At 42.5% G+C, this 15,343-nt stretch overlaps 3 protein-coding genes across 3 annotated transcripts; all 3 read left to right on the top strand.

Moving 5' to 3' along the window:
- The first annotated feature begins 2,722 nt into the window (after nucleotides 1–2,722).
- si:dkeyp-51f12.2 lies at nucleotides 2,723–4,990 on the top strand. The gene is made up of 3 exons (XM_034146283.1): nucleotides 2,723–2,743; nucleotides 2,848–3,298; nucleotides 4,420–4,990. Exons 2-3 carry the CDS (start codon nucleotides 2,982–2,984, stop codon nucleotides 4,655–4,657), a joined length of 555 nt encoding a protein of 184 aa, XP_034002174.1. The 5' UTR covers nucleotides 2,723–2,743; nucleotides 2,848–2,981; the 3' UTR covers nucleotides 4,658–4,990.
- A 3,839-nt stretch (nucleotides 4,991–8,829) lies between these two features.
- si:dkeyp-51f12.3 (uncharacterized protein LOC107988041 homolog) lies at nucleotides 8,830–12,459 on the top strand. The gene is made up of 3 exons (XM_034147767.1): nucleotides 8,830–9,145; nucleotides 9,630–9,958; nucleotides 11,494–12,459. Exons 2-3 carry the CDS (start codon nucleotides 9,693–9,695, stop codon nucleotides 11,654–11,656), a joined length of 429 nt encoding a protein of 142 aa, XP_034003658.1. The 5' UTR covers nucleotides 8,830–9,145; nucleotides 9,630–9,692; the 3' UTR covers nucleotides 11,657–12,459.
- A 141-nt stretch (nucleotides 12,460–12,600) lies between these two features.
- On the top strand, nucleotides 12,601–13,994 carry bsnd (barttin CLCNK type accessory subunit beta). Its single transcript, XM_034147766.1, has 3 exons — nucleotides 12,601–12,997; nucleotides 13,100–13,167; nucleotides 13,789–13,994. Exons 1-3 carry the CDS (start codon nucleotides 12,821–12,823, stop codon nucleotides 13,892–13,894), a joined length of 351 nt encoding a protein of 116 aa, XP_034003657.1. The 5' UTR covers nucleotides 12,601–12,820; the 3' UTR covers nucleotides 13,895–13,994.
- The last annotated feature ends 1,349 nt before the right edge of the window (nucleotides 13,995–15,343 follow it).

Here is a 15,343-nt window from a genome sequence, read left to right as displayed (position 1 = left end):
ATTTGAGTGGTTCAAAATTTCGGGTCGCGATTTATTGACAAAGGAAGAAGTGGGTCCCGAGGCCTGACCAGTTCAGAACCACTGCACTACAGCATTTCACAAAACGCCACAGCATTTCACAAAACACCACAGCATTTCAACTTATACGGAAAGGGTATTCCTTTGGGAAGAACACTTCTTGTTTGTGATTGGACAGAGCCAGCCAGAGAAGCACTGCTGTGATTGGATGTTTTTGCTGCAAGTAAAAAAATGACGCTTCGTGATTGGTCAGCACCCGACAGCGCAACATGTCCCAAAACATCAGCCGTTATCTGTTAGCACACAGAGCTCACAGCTCCTCATATCTGTTCAGAAACTGGACAAAAGTTAAACATGAACAAACCACAGATTGTCTATGTCAAGGTGAATACAGTCGCTGCTTTATTTATGTCTTATACCGTTGTTGTGAGTTTGGACGGAGCAGCTACAGGTTAGTTTATCCTGATCGATCCGATCTCCATTCAGAAAACACACATTTTAAAAGGTTTTTCGCCTGCCGTCTTGTCTGCATACTTGTCAAAGCATTAATTCATGATTTTTACTAACTGGTATCAGTATGTTGTCGGCTGCAGACCAATCACGAAGCGTCATTTCTTGACTGGCAGCAAAAACAACCAATCACAGCAGTGCTTCTCTGGCTGGCTCTGTCCAATCAAACAAGAAGTGTCCGGCAGTGGCTCAGTCAGTAGGGGCTTGGACTGGGAGCCGTAGGGTCGCTGGTTCAAGTCCCCGACCAGACCTAAATATGGAGTGTGGACTTCTACTTGGAGAGGTCCCAGTTCACCTCCTGCCCTGCCGTGGTGCCCTTGAGCAAGGCACCGGACACCCCCCTTCCCCCCCACTCCCATTGCTCCCCGGGCGCTGTACAATAGCTGCCCACTGCTCCTAGTACTAGACTCCTTGTACTAGGATGGGTTAAAAGCAGAGGCCAAATTTCACTGTGTGTGCTGTGTGCTCTGCATGTGTGACCATTAAAGAGGGTTTCATCCCTCCTATTCTAATTTTTTTTTTTTCTTCTACTCCCTAAAGGAATATCCTTTCCGTATAAGTTGAAATGCTGTGGTGTTTTGTGAAATGCTGTATAGTTTTCTGAAATGCTGTGGTGTTTTCTCAAATGCTGTATCGTTTTCTCAAATGCTGTGGTGTTTTCTGAAATGCTGTGGCGTTTTCTCAAATGCTGTATCGTTTCTGAAATGCTGTGGTGTTTTCTCAAATGCTGTGGCGTTTTCTGAAATGCTGTGGTGTTTTCTGAAATGCTGTATTGTTTTCTGAAATGCTGTGGCGTTTTGTGAAATGCTGTAGCGTTTTCTGAAATGCTGTGGTGTTTTCTGAAATGCTGTAGCGTTTTCTGAAATGCTGTGGTGTTTTGTGAAATGCTGTGGTGTTTCCTGAAATGCTGTAGTGTTTTGGGAAATGCTGTGGTGTTTCCTGAAATGCTGTAGTGTTTTGTGAAAGGCTGTGGTGTTTCCTGAAATGCTGTGGTGTTTTCTGAAATGCTGTTTTGACTTGCACTTCAGGGTCACCGTAAGTTGTTGATAGCTGTTTCCCCTACCATTTCAGTTGTGTCTTGGAAAATAACTTTGTTTTAAAAAGTTATATATGAATAAAGAATATTATCAATACTATATTACCATCACAATACCATTCTTAGTATCATATACAATACATATAATCACAATCAGCTGTTTTGGGGTTTTATTATCAACAACAAACTCATGGCAGGGCTGTAGTCCACGTTTTAAAATACTGAGATCATTAATCGTCCCTGATCCCCCTAAAAGGAGAAGTAAAGGGATTTTTTAGTTTTTTAGTTTGACCTGGACCTGAGAACTTTTTGTTGGCCAGACTGAAATATCCCAACAACTATTGGATGGATATTGGTATAATCTTGGTTAGGAAATCCATGTTCCCCTCAGGTTGAATAGTTACCTTGGTGATCATCTGACTTTTCATTAGCACCACCATCATCAGATAAAATTGTGATTGTCCAATACTTTGTTTTAGCTTAATGCCTGCAAACCTACAGACCTTCCCACCAGCCTCAGCTGTGCTTTGTGTGTAGTGCCAATTTGCAAATGCAATTAAAAGCAAACCCACTAAACATCATCATTTATGAGTCAATTAGCCCATTTGGTCAACAAAAAGGAACACATTGTATCTGTCATCAGCCTGCAAATAAACTCAACTTCCAACAAGTCCACTCTATTTGGATTTTGTAACCTAACACAAGACTACAAAAACATCTTATTTTGTTAAATTATGTAAGCCAAAATGCCACTCTCTTTCATATCCAGTGTCCATTTATGTTTAGAAAAATTGTTGTCACACACACACACACACACACACACACACACACACACACACACACACACACACACACACACACAGACACACAGACACACACACACACACACACACACACACACACACACACACACACACACACACACACACACACACACACACACACACACACACGGAGGGCTAAAGTATACTCTTCAGACACATTAGACAGAGGGAGGGTGGGGCGCCAGTAAAGATTTCTTAATGGGCTCTGACGTCCTCTCGTCCATCTGCCTTGATGATAAACACAGCTGGTCCATTTTATCCTGATGCGCATCACCGCCTTCTCCGTCTTATTTTTCTTTATTTACCATCAAACCATTAATTTAACTTTTCATCGCAGGAGCATAACATCTACAGAGTGAGGACTAACACGTTCATGTTTTTTTCCAAAAGAATGGGATATGGAAATTATGGGAACAAATAAGTAACATTTAATTTCACCTTTCCATTACCGGACTTCAGTGGAGTAAATCAGTCGGATGTGTGGTCAGAGCGCATGGGGAGCGCACTCCGTGGGACTGTTTGTGCGTCAGTGACACTCTCCATCCGGTCACAGCCCTAACCCTAACCCCAAACAGCCACTGTCCTGGAGGAGGATGCCTTCCTTGCACCACGGAGCAATCTTCGTAGGAGCCTTCCTCATTGTGACCGGGGGCTCCACAGCCTTCCTGGCCTCGTCCCAGAGCCGCCTGCAGGCTTTCTCCCTGTGCTGCGTGGTGCTGGGGGTGGTCATGCTCATCCTGGGACTATTCTGGGCTATGAACAGCAAAAGTGCCGCAAACTACAACCACCGAGAGTTCGACCCAGAGTGCCCACATTATCCATTCAACGACTACCCCAACTTCGGCAGCAATGCCCTCTTCTCACCCCCAGGGAGCCGCTTCCCAGAATCCCAGTCGGTGTTTCTGCCCAGGTCGGTGAAAACAAATATCAGTTTACATAGTATGTTTACAGTTCAGTATTTGTCAGTAAGACTTATTGTATCATGAAACCAGAAAATAAGACTCCAAGTATATATTTTAGTGTATTACATGGCTTTTTTTTTTTAAAGCTGTAACCAAACTAATATATTTTATGATTGCCATAAACACTATTACTGTCCACTTTGCCATGTTGTCTCATTAATTCTCCCTGTTGCAACTCTGTATCAGGTTCAGTTAAAGGGTCGTTTTGAGATGGAGTTATTCATAATTGTATACAAAATACAGAGGGTTGCACACAGAAACAAGTGCACCTTTTCAAGAGATATGCTCACTTTAAATTACTTTATTTTTCCTGTTTTTACGTTAAAAAACAATATATAAACATTCAAACCTGGAAGAAAAAAAAGCCATCTTGATTTCCGCATGCAGGCCATGCTCAGCCGTGCATGACACAGTCCTTTATTGGCAGGATCCCATTGAAACAACAGGCAAGATACACAATAATCTAAATATAGTCACAACTAAAAGAAAGTTAAAGAAATCTATTGAAATGTTTGAAAATGCATTTATTGTCTTTCTTGACATTTATTTGATGAGAAACTTCCCTCTACTCTCTACAAGACTTATGGAAATAGAGCCAGCACCCTGTTAGCCTAGCTTAGCATAAAGACTGGAGACCACATGGAAATCAGCTGGCTCAATAAAAAATCTAAATAACAATTACAGTTTGGGGAGGTTATGCATCAGTCTATGGTTGGGTGTGTTTGAAGTTGAATATGCCACTTACTAAGGCTTTATTGGAAATAATAATAATAATAATAATGGCATTGCAAAACATATCATGATAAAGGTCTTACCATTCAATATATTGCAGACTAAAAAGCACATTACTTTTGTTTATGGCTGTAATTCAAAAGCTTTTCATGATACTGCACAATATCCATATAGTAATAATAGTTTCCATAATATCCATGGGAAACCTACACCCTGTATTTGGCATCAAACACTACACATAGAACAAGACTCCCTCTGCTAACTGACATATGATCTCTACTGCTGTTTGTGTTTATTCACAAGTTTTTTCTCACTGCCACTGTTTTCTTGAGTGCAGGACAATGGAGCACCACAGACATGGTGCTCGAGGGGAGGAATTCGATTACCCTCCCATGGACCCTGTTGGTTTCAGCCCATCGCCTCGCCCTCCTCCGTGGCAGGAGCCCCCCCCTCCCTATGAGGTGGCCATCAAGACCACATGCAGCTCCACACACCTGCGACGTGCATACTCAGACACACACCTGGCATCAGAGCCCCTGTTTGGACGGTCGAGAGAGATCAGCTTTGAAGTGTGAAGCTGGATAATACGGACAGTGAAAAATAAAGAGCCATCAGACGGAGGCTTTCACTCAGACTCTGCAAAAGCTGCCTTCTGACAGAAACAAACTTTATCAAATACTTGAAGCATGCTTCTTCCTGATGTTGACCAGTGGGTCCTAGCATGCTTTACCTAACTTATCTCTAATTAAAATGCAGGTGTAAATGCATATTTTAATGCTGAAATGAAAGGTACATCATACCAAATACAGCCTTAGAAGCCCAAAACAAAGCACCAAATATAAATGTAAAAGCACATACGTTCTGGACAGTTTTATCAAGTCACAGTTGTTTTTAGCCTTTACGCTAAACCAGGGGTCGGCAACCTTTTTGATATGAAGTGCCATTAAAATAAAAAATTGTTATCGGCGTGCCAACGATCGAGAATTATCAACGGGGGGGGGGGGGGGGGGGGGGGGGGGGGGGGGGGGGGGGGGGGGTGGAGGAACTTGACGCTGGTGAACTATCAACAGGAGGGCGGGGGGAGCCTCGCTGCGCGGAAGCAGTGTGTGTGTGTGTGTGTACCTGTCAGCACAACTTACATGATGCCATTTAAATAATTGGTTTAAACGGCATAATAATAAGGACGATCGTCCGTTCTGTGATTCTCCAGAACACACATGTTATGATATTAGGGTCATGCAGAGTGAGATGAGATCGCTGTCCCTTTAAGAGAGAGAGAGAGGGGTGTGGCGTGTGCATGTGTGTGTGGATGGTAGAGCGACAGTGAGCGAGCGTGTGTATGTTTCTGGAAGTGAAACGAGGCAGCAGAAAAACAGAGGTCTGTGATGTATTTTGTGAAACAGAAGAACAGCTAAATAAATGCAACGGCCTCCCAAGAAGAGCTCGCCTCTCTCCAGTCATTTAAGCTAAAGTGGGTTATTGAACCTGAAGCTTGTTGCTTCTGCCCTCCTCGACTACGGTCTGGGAGCCGACAGGAAAGTTCAACACACAGATGGCCAGTCCGCCCCTTTGTAGCATATTATTTCAATGAGAGATGAGCAGATCGCCACTGGGCTTTCAACTAAAGACACAGCCACGCAAAAACTGTGGCATTTGTAAAGCTCCTTATGGGTACTGCAATGTGTGAAGTGCTTTCCTCTGTGGTGAAACGATCAGCCCTGCACCACGGAGGAAAGCGGCAGAAAGTCACCTGGAGTTAAACAGAGCGGGGCTGCGCTGCGTGCATGGCTTCCTTCTGCAGGTAACGGGGAGATGCGCTCTGGCGGCGGTCTCGTTCAGGATCCGAAAATACAATTTAAATATTTTGCACATTTATTCGACTTATTCCTAGTGTGCCACTGGTTACGGTGCCGCGTGCCAATGTTGGCACGCGTGCCAGGGGTTGCCGACCCCTGCGCTAAACTATCCAGACCAGACACCTCAGGTAGGGTCATATCTATTCACACCAAAGAACATTTATTCAACAAACAGTGGCAATGTTACCTGACTCAGTGCAGCAGATATTTTACACATAAGAACAAAAATACATTTTGATCAGCAGTGTAGAAAAAATAAATGGATAACGCCAATGATTGTGTTCTTTTTCTATAATCTTACCAAACCTTTAATCACTTATGTGATTAGGTATTATGTGATTGGATCAGGATTTCTTGAAAGACACATTGCTGTTGAGTTTTTCATGTATTTTTGTGGCGCTTTGAGAACCACAAGCCTAGTGCCATTTAGATCTAATATATTGGAGAGAAGGCAGACATCTTAACTCCTGATTACTCCCACCAAAACAATCTAGATTATTAAATAGCAGTAAAGTTACAGATGTCTTATTTTAACTGTTCTTTAAATTGAAACTGATAAAGACCTGCGCTTTATTTTAGGTTGTCTGCCACGGTAACAGAAGCACACAGGAAATCCAGGATTTCCATTCATTTTAGAATAATCCTTCTTTCTGGGATCCCGAGTTGACCACAGAGGACCGTTTTCTTATAGTTTTCCTCGTCCATCAAACTAAGAAGTGTTCCATCTTTTTCCCATCAGGACTAACACACACAGGATGGATATGAATATAATTCACTTTCGGAAAAAAGCACCCCGGTAGACGTTTGCTTGCCACGCATGTCAGCTATTCATCAGCTTGTTGAAAGCAGAGGGAACAATGACTCATCTGATCATGAGTTTGTTTCACCGCTCACTAGATCACTGACAACACGGCCTGACCTTTAAGCAACCACAGAATCACTCTGAATGTGCAGAATCATTTGAACCCTTAAACTTGATTAGAGAAGATACTTAATCGTAAGAAAAAGCATTAATTAGATTTAAAAAATGTTGGCATGAGACCTACAGATGTTAGTGAAATAAGTTGTCTCCTATCTCCTAAATCCTGCATATCAGCGAGCTGCCACCATGATGGAAAACTATAATAGCTTTGACAAAATCATGCACCAAATTAATATACTGTAGGGATTAACAAATCTTAATAAAAAATAGTAACATAACTAACAGGGTATCAACTATCATGGATGCATAACTAATGCTTGTGAAGCATCTTCTAAGTGAATTCCATGCCGTAATGAAATTAACTAAATGTTATTTATAAAATTGCACAAAACCCATTATTGTAAATCATGTAAAAGATGGAAACACAAGATTGTTGTGTGCATATTTCCCTTTTTTTACCCGACTGGTTAGGTTGTTTTATGTATATTTCCAAAATATGAAGTTTGTCTAAAATCTATAGAATTAAATATAGTATGTGTTAAATGTCAGCTCACACATATTTGTTATACTGAATTAACTGTGCGAAGAAAAGTCTCACAGCCTTCATCACCTCTGAAATAAGATCCTGCACTGAATTGATGACCACAATTACACTGTTGTGAGCACAAGGACGACTGACTTCAGCTGCTCTGAAGGACACACGGTTACTTCTGAATATGCATGCTTCTATGAATGATGGTTTTAATCTCTGAAAAGGTATCTAAAGGGATAATTTTGCACCATGTTTTTAATGTGTGTGTATTTGCCTTTTATGTTAATAAAATGCACTTGAAAAATACATTAAATAAAGAAACAATGATCCTATTGTACTATACATTTTTGTCTCACCTAATTGTTCTATTCAAAATAATTTTGTCTTTGTGTTTTTAAGTTCTGTTTCAGAATATCAAGAATCTACCGTGAGAAATCAAGATAAGCTGCTACATTTGACTCATGATAACTGATGGTCATTAAGCCTTTTTCCGCTCTGTTCTCAGATATAGTCCCTAGCCGATGCTAAATCGGGCCAGGGGCGTAAAGTGGAGGGGGGGGGGGGGGGATAGCCTTCCCCACTTCCTGGGCCCCTTGCTTGGACCACATCCGTCTGAGCAAATATTGGATTTTGCAGTAAGATGAAATAAAATGTCATCAATACATGTTGTCATTTCAGACTATCTAAAGATAGCTCATAGTGAGAAAATACTCCAACGGCAAGCATACATATAAGGAGAAAACAGCTTTTGCCACAAAGACAGCAACAAGTACTCTTTTGAAGTAATGAAAATGTTGAGGGGGGCATTGTATGCCTCTGGCCAGATTTGGGGTCGCAGTGTTTTCCCATTTTAAGATGGTCTCACGTTTAGTTTAGTTGCCTCTTAATGTATTTTATTGAATGATCAAAGAATATCCATGGAAGACAAGCAAAACACACAAAAGTATCTATCTGTCTATCTATCCATCCATCTATCTATCTATCCATCCATCCATCCATCTACCTATCTGAAAGCGACCCCTGCCGTTTGGTAATGGTATATTCTAGTGAATAGCGGGATACCCCTCCAGGGATTGGCATATGAACCATTTGGCACCAGTCTCTTTTCCATCTTAGTGCTTCTGCAGTGAAGCTCTTCCTGCTCCACCCTCAGCAGAGCTCAAGCACACACACACACACACACACACACACACACACACACACACACACACACACACACACACACACACACACACACACACACACACACACACACACACACACACACACACTGAGTTTATCAGCTCATATATTACTGGGACTATATTTCTCTCCTTGTGCAAACAGCTTGCCCAAACAGAAGCAAAGTGATAATGTTCAGACCGCGCGCTCGCCCTGCCCTCCATTCCTCGTCACTGGAAGCCCTTCCTCATAAAATCCCTTCCTCACAGTCACAATACACGGCTCTGCTGCTGCTGCCAGATGAAAACCCAACAGCGCCAGGCCCACATGCGACGTCAACTCCTTTTTGGTGCTGTAACCCCACCCCAAAAACCGGATATGATTCTTCCGCGGGGAGATAAATAAAAACAACAGAGGAGCAGATAAAGAGACACGCGCGGCGGAGGGACACACACGGACTGAAGCGGAGTTAAGCGTGTTTGCGCCAGAGTTTTTCCAGGACACCATATGGACATTGTGAGCGGGATTAAAGTTGATGAAGAGGAGAAAAGAGATGATTAATCTTTCAGTCCTCACAGACTCTTCCTATCAGGTAGAGAGAGGATCGATACCGCACCCCGCTCTCACACGGGGATTTACGTGTTGCGTGTTTTCCCCCCTGGTGGCAGTTTCCTTCTGCTTCCTCTTCCTCTTCCTCTTCCATCCACACACACACACACACACACACACACACACACACACACACACACACACACACACACACACACACACACACACACACACACACACACACACACACACACACACACACACTCCTAGTAGTTTTGGATGCTGTGTATTTGATCCTGCCTGTTTGCCTTAATAACCTATAGCATTCATTTAACAATGTATTTAATAAACAGTAGCCTATGTTATTTTTTAAATAGTTGTTTTAATTTCTTTTTTTGTTATGTCTTAAATATATGTATGTTGAATTGTTGGAGGAGCCTGAGACTCTTTCATTGCTATAAGTACACTGTAGTTACTTACATATATTAAAGCCTTTGAATCTTGAATCTCTCCTGTCTCTCCTGCAGACTGACTGCTGAGGTGGAGGTGAAGCAGGAAAAGTGAATTCCTTAAAGGCAGGGGCTCTGGAGATGCCTCTCCCCCAGGGAATGCTGCTCTGCCTGGGCATCCTAATGATGGCTGTTGGGGGGGTCATGGCCCTGTGCTTGGGTCTGCCCCACCAGTCGGCCCCACTGTTTGGGGTGGGTCTGTTCCTGGGCCTGGGGGGCGTGGCCCTGCTGATCAGTGGACTCTGCATGGCCATGAAGAATCTGCAGGTGGCGGTGCCCGGACACTTCCTCCTGCACCCCCGCACAGGCAGGCGCTTCAGCCCCCAGCAGGCCCTGGCTATTCAAAGGTACACATGCACAGAGGAACATGCACAAAGCCTGTATGACAGAAGTAGGCAGGTCCAAAGTTATTAAAGACTTTCATTTTTGGGTTTTAAGACAGTTTGTGTGCGTGAATGTATACCAAATGTCATGGTTATCCATCCTATAGATGATGAGATAGTTCACTTAAAACCAAACATGTCAACCTGATGTTGGAGCTGGAAAGAAATCACCAAAGTGGGTAGGATTAATTCTCTGGGAACGCTAAATGTTTGTACTATATTTTGTTGTAATCCATTCTATCATTGCTGACATATTTCTGTCTGGTGAAGAGGGACAGAGGACAACAAACAGAAATCCCATTCTTTCTATAGATAAACAAACTGTGCTTTTGTAAACATGTAAGCGAAGAACTTTCCAGGCTTCCCTCGTGTTTTTTAAGATAAATAAACGAGCATTCAGACAAATACCAGAACACACCATCCAGGGAGCTGAGCTGACAAACAGTCTTGTTGTTGAACAGATCTCTTGGACACATCCCCAAATTATTAGTTATAGTGCGGAGTTTGCCAAAGAGCAGTGGACCACTTTAGGAAATGAACAACACTGAACTTGTGAAACTGAGAATTGGCACGAAACACATTTTCAGATTTTGGACTGATTAGAATAATAGGTCATGGAGAAAACAGCCGACACACATTCATGTGGCAGACAGATTCCCCATGGCATTATCTGAGGTAATCTACGATAGCCAGCAAATGTATAAAAGACATGCTCTGTTCATTGTCGAGCACCGAGGAAGAGCGACGCCAGGAGCAACATCCATCATGAAGGCTTTTTCTACCTCCAGACACTCACAGAACTATATCTAAACCTACATGATAAATGTGCGACTGTGTGCAGTTCAATCTTTCTCATTAGAGAATGATGAAAGCAAATCATCATAGGGGAATAATATGCAAAAAGCAGAATGCATTTTTGAAGGAAATGTGAGATGAATGCTGTTACGTGAAATGTATACTGGAAAAGTTTTGAGTCAAGAGGCAGCAGGAGTAATTCAGGACAAGTATGGAGCTCTTATGTAATGTAAGTTGGAAAAAAGTTGAAGTTGTGGGTGTAAAAGTTATCACTGAAACTAATGGATAATTTAAAGGCTGACATGAGTTTATGTGTAAGATAAAGTATGGTTACTAAAAAAAGTTCTCTATCAATTTAAGTTTAAACGCTGAAAGGAGTTGAAGTGAGATGAAAAAAAAGCCACTGTAAGAAGTCGACTGTAATTTCAAGTGTAAATGCTGTTTTATCACTTTATGCACTTAAAGTTTAAGATAAAAGAGAATGAAATTGACTGTAAACTGAATCGCTACATGGTTTGAAGTATAATTAGACACAGTGTATAGTCACACACAGGAGTTGACTGCTGGTTAAAGTATATGGAGTGATAAAAGTTCAATGTAAACACTGAAAGGAGGTGAAGTTGTAGTTCAAGTGTTAAGCACTGAAACACAGTTTAATACACCTGCCATTGCCTGTATTACACTCTCTCTCTGTGTACCTTCAGGAGGTTGGACCGGATTCGTCGAGAGATGTCAGAGGACTCAGTATGCAGCAGGGCACCAGAGCCCGAACCCCCCCTCCCATCCACCCCCCCGCCCTGGACTATGGAGCCGCCTCCATCCTACGACACCGTGATGAAGAGCCAGGAGCACAGCGAGCAGCTTTAACCACTCGGTGGACATATTTACTCTATTGTTGCCTTTTGTCTTAGGATCTCAGTGGGAACCTTATACGTTAACAGTGCTATGGATGAACATGAGGCCTCTTCTGTGCCTTAAGCCAGTCGTCCTGAACCCAAACATAAGCCAAAGAGCAGAAAAAGACAGCAGCTGGGCAAAGACTCAATATTTGTACAGACTGAGCCCCAGTGTGGCCTCTGTGTTGACTGAACCTGATGTGATTGATTGTGAAAGGTAATGAAATGATCACTACAACTGCTCTGCTCTATACACTCATGGCCTTTCTCCAGACCAACATTAGGTCACTTTTACAACAAAGTTTAGGGATTTATCAACAGTTTGGCTGCAAATCTCGTTTAAGCACCTAATAAGGATGTTGGCTGATTGAGTTTAGGTGACCTACTACTGTGGCTGCAGAGCTATGTTCTTTAAGCACGATAAGAACTTTCCTCACAGCTCTGTATCTGCACCCTCTCCTCTCATAACTCTGCTCGAGGATCCTTCACAGCTTATGCAAAGTGCCTTCACCATCGTCAGCAGAATGTAACATTACCGCTTTGTATCCTGTGTTCGCAAATGATCCACTGTTAGTCTTATGTTGTGATCTTTTTATAAACTCTAGTTAATGATTAGCTACTATGCTCTCTGTGGGTGGTGGAGCACTTAGTACAAATTGTTTGTTTATTTAGAAGAGGGAAACCTTGGAAAGGCGGAGGAGAGAGACGTTGACTCAGTTAAAATCATGTCTAAACCAAGCAAACATAAACTCTCACTCGGCTCCAACTGTTCAATAGCTCAGTTACAAGTCTCCTTTTTGCTAGCAGCTTGAGGCAAGGTGACCTCTCAGGTGCACACACACACACACACACACACACACACACACACACACACACACACACACACACACACACACACACACACACACACACACACACACACACACACACACACACACCTGCAATTGTATACCTTTCCTGACTAGGCTGTCTGTGTCTGCAGGCTGTAATAACCAGCAGAGTGGAACCCTAACTCTGCTTTCTCCACCCTCACCTTCAAGCCCTGATTCATAACAACACCAAACCTCCCCTCAGAAGGGAATGAGTTTTACATTTACAAAAATAAGAGCTTCATTAGCCAGCGGTGGTTGCAGCGATGGTCGAGGGGAAACCATATCGGTACGGGCTGATAGCGGCTGGGCTGTGTGTGGCAGCAGTCGGCCTCTTCATCATGACTCAAGAGCAACCACACATCTATGCCTCAATGTGCTTTCTAGGTGTTACCATGGTGTGTATCGGGACTGTTTGGAGCCTTTGCCAGTGCTATCCCAAGGTAGATACAGACTGTGTGTGTGTTGGGGAGAAAGACACAGGAAATACAGTGATTGTCGTCACAATGAAATTGATTTGATAATAGAAAGTGTGTGTTTGTTAGGTCTATTTGGTTCCTGAGATTCAGGAGAAAAGTCTAGAGGAAGTGCTGTGTACTGCAGCTGGATCAAGGTACTGACACACACACACACACACACACACACACACACACACACACACTAATATAATGGTCCACAGACAAGCGGGTGTTCATTCATGCCTTAATGATTCGGCCATCAGCTAGTGGGCGAAAATGGCGACAGCAGCAGTTTAATGTGCCTGCGGGGGGAAAGATGTCTACTAATACAATATGAATAATAACTTTTTCATCTAAACAGGAAAATGTGGAGAAGTGAAGAAGTAGATATGTAATCAGAGCAGAGGAGGGAGGAGTGGAAGTATGCAAGAGAAAAAAAGGATGAGTGGGGTTGAGAATGAAAAATGCTAATTAGTTGGAAACATAAGGGGGAGATTGAGCAATGCTCCCATTCTCTCTTAACAAGGACCATTTTTGTCTTTTGATTATAGCACTTGAGCCTCAGTGAGTACCATGACCAGTTGGTGAAAAATGTGGTTGCATTGCACAGCTCCTGAATGTGTGTGTGTGTAATAACTCTTATGTTCAGCAGCCAGATAAAGACATGCATGCTCAGCAAAAGCCTCCCTCAGATAAAAACAAAAGTAAGAAAATGAGGACAAAACACTAGAACCAGATTTCTATTTCTGTCTCTCCCACTCTTGGTTTAATTTTAGTCATGCTGAGGCTCTGCCAGGATTCAGTGGCCAAAAGTTGAGAAGCAGCAGACTTCTTCACGAATCCCAGAAGAGTCACAGCTGTCCCACACTGCACCTGCTCTGAGGGAGGGACACTTGCAGAGGACCCTCATCTGTCAAATCAAAACACTCCTCCACACTGCTGAACTTTAATGCTTTAAAATGTTTGTTTGTGTTTTAATGAAAGTGACTGATAATTAACTACTTTGTGTCAGTGTGGAGTTAATACAGATGAATTTATGTGTATTCCAGAAGATGGAACTATTTACTGCATGAAAGAGAAACATTGTGTGTGAATAGTGCACTTGGGGGGCAGTGAGTGACACATTTACCCACATTAAAGGTAGGGTAGGTAAGTTTGAGAAACCGGCTCGAGATCGCTAGAATTTGAAAATACACAGCCGGAGAAAATCTGCCACTTCCTTATAGAGCCCCTCCTCCAACACACACAAACGTGCACATGACCAATGGGGGCACGAGATAAGTTTGTGCACAGATGGAAGGCTGACAGGCAGGTAGGCCATCCAGTTACTTTAGCCGGGCCGGCTAAAATGATTGGTCGTACTTTTTACAGTATTACGGCTTCCACAGATGACATTTTTTTATGGATTTTTTGTCAAAGCACTTAAGATATTCATTGCTATCGGGATGTTAAGAGCATTCCATGGAATATAACAAAAAGTGTATCTTGAGCCGGTTTCTCAAACTTACCTACCCTACCTTTAAGGCACATTTGTTTTACCCAATAATGTCATTAAAGTTGTCCACAGCCACTTAAGGTTGCCCTCTCTTAAAATAGGCGTCTTGCAAGTCAGAATCAGTTCAACAGATATCCTAACTTTAAATCTCTAGTGTCCAGAAACACAGGTCCAGCAACACCAAATGCTAACATTCAAACTGGAGCTTTTCCTATCCAGTCTCCTTCACTACACCCTCCCTTCTTCTAGTAAATGTGTTATGTGGAAAGAAACAGGACCCCTAGTGAACAACAATGTTACTCTATAACAGCTGGATGAGAAAACAAATAACAGTTTGCAAACACAATTCTCGTAACAACGTTTTAGGTCATATCTATCCACAGTCTTGTGTTCATTTGCTTGTTTTCAAGGTTTACTTACATAACTGGGAATTCAGAGATGGACAATGTTAACTTTTCTATCTCCATAGTGACATTGTTGTAACTTCTGCCCTCTGCCTCTCGTCAATGGCAGATGTGCACCATCATGGTCACATATTTGGGGTAAAAGTGCATTTAGTGTGAGCATGTTTGGCTTTCCTGTTTTCCCCATCAGAAATGTTGTCCTCGCTCTGAGCAGTTTCACATTAGCACTTTTTGTGTGAGAACACTGTTGCCCTATCCAAGAGAACTCTGATAACAATAACAATGTTAAGACTTGACAAAGCCCTTATAAGTCAAAGATACGTTTTTATAGTGATTTAGGAGTTTGGGCATCCCAGCAAAAGCAGTCTGAATAAAAAGGACTGAAACTAAGTAGGCCAAGGCTATAACATAATAATAAATAAAAAAATAGCA

The sequence above is a fragment of the Trematomus bernacchii genome, unplaced genomic scaffold, assembly GCF_902827165.1.
Source record: "Trematomus bernacchii unplaced genomic scaffold, fTreBer1.1, whole genome shotgun sequence".
NCBI classification, from domain to species: domain Eukaryota; kingdom Metazoa; phylum Chordata; class Actinopteri; order Perciformes; family Nototheniidae; genus Trematomus; species Trematomus bernacchii.
The sequence above is the reverse complement of the archived record's forward strand: the minus strand, read 5'-3'. Positions and strand labels throughout refer to the sequence as shown.